Source organism: Cebidichthys violaceus, unplaced genomic scaffold, assembly GCF_023349555.1.
Source record: "Cebidichthys violaceus isolate CVI_PGR_0920_01 unplaced genomic scaffold, fCebVio1.0.p SCAF_22, whole genome shotgun sequence".
Lineage (NCBI taxonomy): Eukaryota > Metazoa > Chordata > Actinopteri > Perciformes > Stichaeidae > Cebidichthys > Cebidichthys violaceus.
In genome coordinates, this window is record NW_027176395.1 from 1476517 (window position 1) to 1488205 (window position 11689).

Consider the following 11689-nt stretch of genomic DNA (forward strand, 5'->3'; position numbering starts at 1 on the left):
CGTCACCTGGTAAATGGCTGAGTGTGAGATTGGGATTGGGCCTCTATTCTCCCAGACCTCGTCCTCTTCTCTCTCTCCCCCAGACCTGCTGCCCTCCAACCGTCCACTAGGTGTCCTCAGACTCTCTTGCCACTGCTGGTCACCTGACATCCCCCTCCCACCTACACACCTGTTCCCACTTGAACCTCATCAGCCCTGGGGTTTATAACCGGACACTTTTCCACACTCTCCTCGCCCGTTGTCGGTGTGGCCATGTGCTGCTCGCCTTTGCTTTCTAGCATCTGTCTGTTTCCTGGAAACATGTCCTCTATCTGCCTGTGACACCCACACAGCTGTTAATGTAAAGCTGATGAAAGGCTGATCATTTACATAATACACATGGTGATGAATCAAATATGCAAAATCATAATAGAGAGTGAAAGAGCTTCTTTACCAAGATGATTCTGTCATATAAGGACATTTAGGAATTGTTTAATAAATGTGGTTGATCCATCAGTAGATACAGTATTACAATGTGAGAATATAATATGATATAATAATATCTATTTATAGGCTGGTAGTTGTTTTTTTAATATATTTCTACTATTTAAATATTTTAGTTTAACGTGTTTCATCTTCAGCGCTCCTCCTACATTGTTTTGTTTTTCTACCCAGGGTTCTTTGCTGTCTGAGCCGGACTGTGAAACGCTTCTCTCCGGTGCAAAATAAAGGAACATTTTCTTCTCCATTCAAATTATGTAACAAGGGACGAAAGAGTGAAAATCTCCTGAAATGAGTCACCTCATGGAGGGATGTGTTTGGTAGTTGAACGGCTGTCCTCGTTGTGGATGGGATGACACATTTGGGTGGCAGGGTTAGTGGGTCCTCCTTTTTCTTATACAGTGGCACGTAATTATTATTTCAGATTGTTGGTGTCCTGCTTTCATTCTAATAAAAACCTTAAACACAGCGTGGGAAAAAAGTAACGAAAAATAAGGTGCTATTTATAATTTTTCTGTAAAAGTTGTAATCTACATTATTGACACAAAGTTACGATTAAGGATCGATTATTTGCTAAATGACACACTAAATGCTTTTCAATATTTGGAAACAGTTTACTGAATCGGTCACATTTTCATTAAAATACTAAATTAAATTCCTTCATCCTCATTTTGGATGAAAGAGGAAAATGAAGCGAGAGCAGATTTCTAGTTCCAGCGTCAGAGGAACGAGTCGAAGCTGTTCGCTGCGGTCTGATTCAGGTCGGTTGTTCCCTCAGAGAGACCCTGACCCCCTGCAGCAGGAGTCTGTTGCGTCTCTCCGGGGAGCTTTTTGACCTCACTGTCTGCTGAACGAGGCAGAACATGACCACACCCCCTGTTACTCATCGTGCGTGTCTATTGGCTGCTGGGAATCATCTGGTGCCTGAATGTTGGCTGCTGTCAAGGGTTTATACTGTTAAAACTCCTCCAAACTCCTCCATCCTCCCTGACACTTGTTGCTGCTGCCCCGCGCAGCACCGGGAGAGGCCACCTGAAACCGCTTCGGCATTTCCTTTAGGGATTTTTGTTTTTTTCCCGCGGGGAGTGATGAACTCCATCGACCCTCAGTCCCATCACCAGCACCAGCACCAGCACCACACCTCCCCGACCGTCGGCTCTCTCCCACCCAAGGGCGCCCAGGAGGCCCCGGCCGACATGGCCGCCGTCTACTGCGACAACTTCAGCAGCATGTACCACCAGCAGAGCCTCCAGGGCGCGCAGAGACCCGCCGGCTACGGCCTCGGAGATTACGCATCGTCTCCAAACCCGTACCTGTGGATCAACGGGCCGGGCGTCAACTCCTCCGCGTCTTACCTGCACGGGAACAACCCGGCGTCGTTCATCCCGCCCTCCTACGGCTCGCAGCGGCAGTTCATAACGAACTCACCTGGCTTCGGCGGGCCCGACCTCGGCTGGCTGTCCATCGCCAGCCAGGAGGAGCTGCTGAAGCTGGTGCGGCCGCCGTACTCCTACTCCGCGCTCATAGCCATGGCCATCCAGAATGCGCACGAGAAGAAGCTGACCCTGAGTCAGATCTACCAGTACGTCGCCGACAATTTCCCGTTTTATAAGAAGAGCAAAGCCGGCTGGCAGAACTCCATCCGGCACAACCTGTCTCTGAACGACTGCTTCAAGAAAGTGCCGAGGGACGAGGACGATCCAGGTACCGTGAACGCACCAGGGCAACTGTTATTGTGAACAACACGTCGTATTTAAGTTTACTCACCTGAACGCCTCAGGGTGGTTCCATTAGTGGGGGCATAATAAACACCAATACGAGTCACTTAATTCACATTTAGTTTCTTCCTTAATTCCTTCAAACTTAAAAAGGAATACGTTTTCTTATTCCTTAAAATAAGAAGAAAATGTTGTTGTTTTTTTAAACTATGATTAATATATATATATATATATATATATATATATATATATATATATATATATATATATATATATATATATATATATATATTAATCATTGTTTTCTTAGAGTTTAAAGAATTGTATGTATGGTCAAGTAAGTCTTAGCAATACTCAAAAAACTAACTGATGCTGTCTAGAAATCGTATTTATTTTAAAGGTTATATAAGTTATATTAAATATGACAAATATTGTGGCTTCTGTAATAAATGTAGTAAGGCAGTATTCAAAGGTTAAAACAGAGACATTCTTATAAATTCATAGGAATTAATTCCAAAGGATTTTTTAAGCAACACAATATATGAACATACAGCAATTAAAATTAAATTTTTGTGCTATAAATAATACTTAAATACAGGTGCATGTATTGACAGGAATTTTGTTTTTATTCATAGCCTGGTCTAGAGTGACAGTCAGCTCAGGAATAATAAGAAATATTTTTTTTATGATATTTGTTATAATGGATCACTTGGAATTGTATTTCCAATGTGTTCAGACATAAGTTGATGGGAAAATGCTGAAGATTTAAGTACAATTATTATTTGAATATTTGATTTAGACTACATCACTTTAAAACACTGATATGAGTTCTAATAGGTCATTTGTCTCATCTTCAATTACAGGAAAAGGAAATTACTGGACGTTGGACCCAAATTGTGAAAAGATGTTTGACAACGGAAATTTCCGCAGAAAAAGGAAAAGACGTTCGGATCCGAGCAGCGCAGGAGGAGCGGCGGCGGTGGCAGCGGGGGCCACAAAGGTCGAGGACGGCAGGCCGGCGGTGGCGGCCTCCTTGAAGCCCTCAGACAGTCCCCAGCTGCTGGGGCCGCCCTCGCCAGAGATGGAGGCCATGAACGAGAACCACAAGAACTCGTCGTCGTCGTCGCCGTCCGGACTGGCCTCGGCCGCCCCTTGCTTTAACAACTTTTACAGCAGCATGTCGACGCTCAGCTCGGGGGCCCCCGGCCGGCAGGGGTCCCTGGGCCTGGTGAACGAGCTGTCGAATAGGAACATTACGGCCCTGAACCCGTACCACCTCAACCACGGCGGGCAGGACGCGGGGGCGCCGGAGCACGGCGAGGGCTTGCATTTCAACCGTGGAGTGTACTACAACACGTTTGGCGGCGGGCAGAGCGGACAGTTCAACAGCCACTTCTACAACAGCTTCAGTGTCAACAGCCTGATTTACCCCAGAGAAGGGACAGAGCTATAGGAGTTGATTCACCCACAATCCCTTCTGAAACACACACGTGCGCACACTCGTGCACACTCGCGTGCGTTTCAGCGGAGGGGTCGGAGAGCTCCCTGCATCGTGAACGCAGCGCTCCCTTCACTGAGCAGTTCACGGAGACAGTAGAGAATAGAGTATTTTTTAGCTAAAACTTGATTTAAGTTGACAAGCACTCGAGGAAGCACCAGCCGGAAAGTCCAACAAAAAAAATGAGCACTTATCTTTCTACTCTTTTTTTTGTTTGTTTTGTTTGTTTCTATATCAAAGGTCCTGAATGCTGAAATATTCTTGCAAAGTAACAACCACTGAACACTTCTGTCTTCTGTAACATTTTAAGCATCTGTTTCACATTCTTGGGCAGTTTCAGCAGAGAGCTTCTCTGTTCTTGTAGTCAAAGCCGCTCTTTCGTGTTTTAAGATGTAAATGTACTTTTTGATATATATATATATATATATATATATATATATATATATATATATATATTATTATTTTTTTGTTGCCAGTTTTGCCAAATCGAGCCCCATGTTTCTTTGGAGCGGCCAAATTCTTGCAGTTGATTTTTATATGTTGAAATTCTGTTTTTTCATATTCATAATCAACTCAAAATCTGCCAAAGTTGCCTTCGTGAGACCGCCGTTACCTCAAAACAACAACAACAACCGGATGAGATGAACGCGCCCCGTTATTAAGGGTTCACCTGGTTATTCAGACCGATTCCAAATGCAGTAACAATTGATTTCCTACAGATATGATCCCAGATGGGGCTTGCCTTATTATTTTTTTATATCCTCCATGTTGACTGAAACCACAGCACTAAAGCTCATGTAAATACATGTGGACTTTATAAATGAGTATTTTTGTAAATTATGAGAAAAAAAAAAGAAATAGTTTGCGACTATTTATGCTATTTATGCTAATAGGCATTGTTTTTCTACTGATTTCTGAACATAGTTTGATTAAAGCAGAAGTGAATGACATACAAAATATGCCGAAAACAGTATCACTAAAACCCATGTCATAAATATATATATATATATACATATATGTATATATATATATATATATATATATATATAATAATATATAAACTATATGCTATATCATGGTTTCTCTCAGGATTCAGTGTGACAATCATTGAATGGCTTTTGTATCTATTGTCCTTTTTTATCTTTATACAGTGCATACAGCTTCCAGGCAGTTTCAACTGTGACTATTAATAATAAATATCATGTGGACTCTATTGTATTGTCATGCATCATTTTCAAATAGGGCACCAGTGTTTTCAGGGCGTCATTATCATGTGAATGCATGCCCATAAATTTACTTTTAATCTGGTACTGAATTACTTCCACTCCATTTCAGCTCCGTGCAGCCTCTCACCATCTGTATGAGAACAACCACACACGTGCTGCGGGTCGCTCGTGTTCCTGCGGCTCGTCTTTACTGTAAAAGTGACCCGGCCATGTTCGATCTAAATCACGGAGCAGGTTCTATACGCTCCACGTTGACTCGGTATTCATAATCCAGTCTGACTCATTGTCTTCATTATCTGTGTGTGTGTGTGTGTGTGTGTGTTTCTCACACCGTGTAACACCGACTGCCTGATCATTACGGTGATTTAAGACCAAGTTCACGTCCAACTAAAACAACCTTCATCTGCCTTTTATTCTAGTAAGTCAGCTTCTCTTCCTGTCGGATCGCGGATTAGTGATCCGATGAATGATGTTACCTTTTTAGAAGACGCTCTTTGTTGCTGAGAAACATTCACAGTCATCTGCGCTCATGTCTGGCTTTGTTCTCTGTCGCCTCTGGAGCGGGAACGACGTCGACCCCCGAAACCGCTTCATGAGACCCTGGAGGGCTCAGTGAAACGAAGAGTTATTTAATATATATAGAGAAGAACGTTGTTATAAACGGGAGGAGTGCTCACTGTGTCCTTATGGCTTCCTGTGTAATGTGGAACAAATCACTGGTACATCTTCAATTCATTAATTACAGTGAATTGCGTTTTAGTTAACCAGCAAAAAAAAAACTATTCATAATTAATTAATATCTTTTATTATAAACAAAATAAATTAATTGTTTGTCCAACTTGCCCAAAAGTCTGAAATAATCCTACTTATGAATTATTATTATTATTATTATTATTATACTTATTTACTGATCACAGGATTTTGATGTGCAGCATTACAGTGAGATATAAAAAAAATACCAAATTCTTATTTTTTATTAAGAAAAAATGTATGAAACTCAACAGATAACAACCTAAAAAATATTAAATGTTTCTTTTCTTTTTCAATCCCCCCAAAACTGCACTTCACTTTGAGACAAGTAATCCCTTCCTCAGAGAATGTATTGTGTATATAAATATATATAAATATGTATATATATATATATATATATATATATATATATATATATATATATATATTTATATATATTTATTTATATGTCACAGCTGATGTACTCAAGAGAGAAAGTTCAAGTTTGGAGGCGAGCCAAGCTCCCTGCAAAGACAGCGCAGTTGACGGTCGTCTTGATTCAGAAAACAGAAACAATGGCTCTATTGTCCCCGCTCCTTCACGCTAATCTCCATGTATCAATTAGGGGCTCTCTGAAGAGCGGCGAAGATATCCCCCTTAGACCGGCGGGGTTAAAGCACGTCTTTTGTCTCCATTCTTCGACAGCGTTTGCCCCAAATTGAGCGGAGGCCATTTTGCTTTTGTCCCGGCTATGAAACGACGCATCGGGAAATCCCCTCTGGAAATGTTTGCCACCCATCGTGCAGATTAGACACAATGATTTGATCATTTATTTGTTTTTCACAGTTTATGATTCACACCACGCATGTCTAAAGGTACTTACAGTGTTATGCCCGTGAAATTGATATGATGGTACGGTCGGTTTCGGACCTCATTGAATCCAACTGGTGTGTAATTATGGGAACAACTGCTGAAAGCTTTGTTTCTGTCTCGCATCACTTGTATTCACCAGAGGGTCTAAATCTAGCTAAAGGGTAAAAACAAGTGTCATTTGATAATAATAAAACTTTGTTATTCGCTCCTGTGGCCCATTTTGTATGTGCAGAAGCACCCTGGTGTTAATTTTACGTAAAAGTTTGGAAAGTTTGAATTTTTTAGTCTTGTTTTTGGTCACAGATATAGCTTGTCGATATAGTTCGTTAGTGTTTAATGAAATTGGTGCAGACTCGTCTGGCGCTCGGTCATTGTCACTGATCAGTCACAGTCTTCATTAACGCAAATAACATCACCCCGATCCACTGCTCACAATAAAGTTCTGTTTGTCTGAAACAGGACTTTTATGTCCTGGTTCAGGTTAGGGGTTAGTGTACGACTCGATCTGATAACGAGATCTTACTAGAGGGCGAACGCGGTTGTGTGCATTGATCAGGCGGTCCAAAAAACTTTTTCACTCTGGCAGACAGTGCTGTCTGGTGAATGGACCCCCCCTCCACCCCCCCCTCTCCCTTTCCTGTCAAGTGTGAACTTCTCAATTAGAGGGGATCCACTGACCCAGGCTCTGTTTGATCACCTTCTTTTTTGCCTGGAACATCAGGCACCCCGTCCTAATTTGGCACCCGCACAGCTCTATCGGGTGACATCTGAAAAGCGCCCATTGTTGGTCCGGCTGGGAAGCAGGTTGAACACGGGACCCTGGGTGCCATTTTCGAGGGGGTGACTGTATACTGTAGGTTCACGTCCTAAAACGACCCCACAGGACCCCTCAACCCGAATTGTTCCCCCTGATAATGGACAGGGAGCTGCTGACGCCTCGCTAATGAGAAACATCTTAGAGGGAGCACAGAAAGCAACTGTTCGGTCCGGTCAGCATGTTTTCACATGAAGGGCCGGGGGATCAACTTCATCAAGGGATCTCTGACTGTGACGTTAAACAAGGACAGCAGAGGGATGCTGTCAGACCAGTGGCTCGATTCAGGACACAAGCGTCAGTCAAACCGGGACAAACTGGGTCTTCATCAAAGTTTGAAGTGTTTGGTCGATCATTACATCCAGTATGTGCAGAAGATACTGAGCAAAAGAACAGAAAAGATTGTAAAATTCTCATTTCTGAACTGATTTTAATCGCCAACAACAAAGGAAAGCTTCACATGAAGGTGGCTCTAAATGGAACAAGAGGCAACGTTTGAACTTCACTTCCTTTTTAGCAGACGATGTCACGACATTCAGGTCCAGCAAAGAACCTTTGTCGTATGTCACCACCCGTTTTATTCAATTATGAATTTAATTAATTCATCATAAATACCTTTGACAACATCTTAATAACTTTATAATAATAACTTTATTCATACAGCACATTTAAAAACAGAGTTTACAAAGTGCTTTGACAAGACAAATCCCAACAGACAGCATTCAGATCCTTGAATTAAAGCTGCTACGAGAAACCTTCGGTGGTCCCTGTGGACACAAATGGAAGTGTTTTGGAGCGCCTCTCATTTTACTGCAGCAGAGTCCGACAGTCTGCCTCTCTGAGTCCTGGTTCTGGTTCTCCAGTGCCTCATTTCCCTCCAGGCCAGTAATACGTCCTGGGTTCTCCAGTAGCTTGGTAGTGTGTGCTCCCAGCGAGTAGAAGCTCTGCTCCTGGCCGGAGGAGGAGCCGCTGCTGCCGGGAGCTGAGCGCCTCCCTCCCTGGAGCTCCGACTGAAGGTGGAAGGCGGTGGAGAAGCCGGATCCTGGTCTGTCGGAGGCCCCGCTTGAGCCTGAGCTGAAGGAAACTATGCCATAAATCATTCCGTATAACTTCGCAGGGAATCAGACCTGATGACAAACATTACAAATAACTATATAGAAATGGTCAATATTCTTACTGATGGTCTGGATTGCTTATGTGGCTCATATAGAAGCATCAGTATTATGAAACTGTTTCATAAGCAGTTAAAAGTTCCTTGTAGTATCTTTAATTAAGTAAAAAGCTAATGCCATATTGTAAAACAAGTAAATATACAACGGTAAAAATGGTACTTTGGCAAAGGTACACAGTATTATTAGCCATATGTAGTTGATGTACTATATCGATAACACAAGTAAAACTACTCTATGTAGAAAAAGGGAATACTTACACAACGTGTGAGGTGGAGACAGTTTATGTACCTGTATTGTTCAGTTTATATGTGCTGATCAAACTAAAGAAAACAGTGGAGAAGTGGAAGAATGTGTGCAGGAAAACATCTTGATGGGTTGTGTCCGGGAAGGAGGACGAGGAGGAGGTGGTGGTGAGGGTTGATCGTGGGGTGGTGAGGGGGGGGGGGGGGGGGGGGTCCTGAGCATGATTTGATCCTGGAAGGCTCAATTAAGTGGTTCGTTTACCCCTCGTGTGGAGCTGGTGAATTGGAGACCAGGTCAGCTCCGGGTTGAGGTGTTGTTCATTATTTTTCCGCCTGTCGGATCCCATGAGCGGCCGCTGGAGACGGTGGCTGCTCGGCGGCCGAGGAGCAAAGGGCCTGCCGGTGGGGTACGTCAAGCACACTCAAAGCCTCTCCCCTTGCCTGGGGGATTAAGATCAACAAAGCATGTCCCACACCTGCACCGGCCAGCACAATGGAAACTCCGCGGGCCAATGGAGACGCAGGGAGAGACCAGTTATTAGAGTCCCCCACCAATGAAATGGATTACATTAACCCCTTCTGTTGTTCTTCCTCCCAGAGCTTAAACATCGAACTGACAGTCTCCACATCCCATTGAGAAAAAAAAATCCCAGTAACACTTTGGTACAACAGCTTTATTCCGGTTTATCCACCAATGGGGAAGTATTGTGTCTCCGCTGTTAAACAGTGTGATGACTTGGTGAAGGGTTGTAACGTTTCTCTACTAACAGTCCCCACTGTTGTTGACTGTACAAAAGCACCGAGGTAAGAGAGCTGGACTTCTTTCACAAGCAATGAAGTGAACAAACACGTCAAAACACAGCAAAGACAGCTGAACAGTGAACGTAGGAATCTGTAGGAGTCAGCTTTAGAGTCTTCTCAGTGGGTGATGGAGCAGTGATTCAAGAAAGAAGGCAGGTGTCCGGCCAAAGAAAAGCTGTACAGGTGTCAACCACAACCTGGAGACATGAAAAGACATGAAAAGTCATGAAAAGTCATGAAAAGTCAAGGCCAAAGTCATGTATTTATGACTGGAGACAGTGTTTTCTCTGATGTATGGAGTGACACAAACACAGATCCTAATATTCCCTGAAACATTTGAGTTGTGAACCTGGCTTCATCCAATGTTCAGGTTTCATTTACGGACATTTATACAAAATGCATATTTATTAAGATACTGCCTCAATTGCATGGGAACACATTCAATTTCAGATAACTTGCAATACAAGCCATTAGTTTACATGTTTACCCGATTCACCTGTAGCGTCTCCGCTTGATTAACATGTCACGTGATCTTGGTCGGTTTTGGTTGAGAATTCCTTTATATTTGCCTCACGTCAGTGTTTGCGTCGCTAGCGTTGTTATTCCGCTAACGTCAGAAAGAAATCTTTCTACACGTTGCAGGAGCAATGAATGTTTGGTGGGAAGAGTGAAGCCAGAACATGCATGTGTCATACAGTGTGTACTCCAACCAGACCAACGGCTGCCTGGCTGGTATAAATATATAACTTGTACAATAGTTGTACATTGCACAATATGCAGAATGTGGTTTGTTGATAATGGCCTGAAATGCAGCAGCATGGTCCTTTAACCTGACTCCGCTTCATCACGCATCAGAGCGTCTGATCACGTCAGCTCAAACCCAAAATGTTGTGACGCCTCCGCGTCGTGTGTATATATACTGTGCTGTACTTAGTGTAGATGAGAATATTCCATATTCTCAGTGTCCCGTTTGTCAAACTGTATCAACAAGTAAACAGCGTTGTTTACCCATAACTGTGCAGCGGTAACGTAGCCTGCCAGTGTGTTTGGGGTTTGTTTCACATGTGTTTTGGAACAACAGAGCAGGAGGATACTCAAATATTTTCGACGATGGAGGGTGTCAGTCCCCAGGGAACTCGTCACGGGCGAATTAGACCGAAGCTCAGAGGAATGCTTGTTGCTGCCCTCCCCACCCCCACCCTCACACACACACACACACACACACACACACACACACACACACACTCCTCCTCCTCTCTTTCTCCTTTAATTGGACCCGTTTCTGGCACCTCTCCAGATCACACTGTCACTTTACACTGCGTAATAAGCTATTAGCCCCGGCCTTACCGGGCTCCACCACCGCCCCCGCGCTAATCGACATGGACATGGTCATTGTGTGGGGACTGGGACTCTGGGACGGCACAGTCCGGCTATTGTTAGTGCCCCGGGGACCTCGGAGCCCTTGGACGCCCACGCCCCCCGGCTCGCGGATGGGGATGAGGGGTGAGGAGTGTAGGAGGTAAACAGAGGGGGGAGATCAAGGGGAGGTGAACTCGCTCTCACTGCCCTCTAGGACACAACAAAACAAACTGTAACACCTTCGGTTCAGCCGTCTTGCTTTGGCAAAAATATGACTTTCTGCTGCGTTCGTCCCCGAAACAAAGGAGCACCTGTTAGGAAATTAGACTGAATCTACAGCAGCAAGGAACAAAACAGGTCACCTTTAGAATACCGCCACAGTCAGAAATGTTCCTCAAGAGTCAGAAATGGAAGATTTTGAGGTAATAGATCGAGTTTGAGAACCAATGCAGGACGGGTTATTCGTTTGTGCAGCTGTGCTCTGCACGGTGGGACCGAGGAGGGAACCTTCCTGATCCACATGACGTCTCTTGAACAAGTCCCGACAACCTCCAGGCAGAAAATGAAGGGGTGAGGCGAGGCCTTGGCGCTGCAGCCTGTCTGAGGAGCTAATGCTCTCACACACGGCCTCGGCAGGGAGGGAGACGTATTTCGTGTCGGGGATGTCCAGACTTCACGCTCGTCAAGAGAGATTCTAAACTTGTGCCGCTGCAGGATTGACATGCAGGCGGATAAATCCCACGTGAGGAGGTCTGTCGAAACCCAAAGAGTGGAGTC

At 44.0% G+C, this 11689-nt stretch overlaps 1 protein-coding gene across 1 annotated transcript; it reads left to right on the plus strand.

Moving 5' to 3' along the window:
- Positions 1 to 1568: 1568 nt before the first annotated feature.
- Positions 1569 to 3651, plus strand: foxi2 (forkhead box I2). Its single transcript, XM_068717977.1, has 2 exons — positions 1569 to 2184; positions 3062 to 3651. Exons 1-2 carry the CDS (start codon positions 1569 to 1571, stop codon positions 3649 to 3651), a joined length of 1206 nt encoding a protein of 401 aa, XP_068574078.1.
- The last annotated feature ends 8038 nt before the right edge of the window (positions 3652 to 11689 follow it).

Bases quoted from the DNA above. Each gene is read 5' to 3' on its own strand.
- foxi2 (XM_068717977.1), top strand. From the start codon at position 1,569: ATGAACTCCATCGACCCTCAGTCCCATCACCAGCACCAGCACCAGCAC. The intron at 2,185-3,061 runs GTACCGTGAACG...CTTCAATTACAG, and splicing joins GAGGGACGAGGACGATCCAG to GAAAAGGAAATTACTGGACG.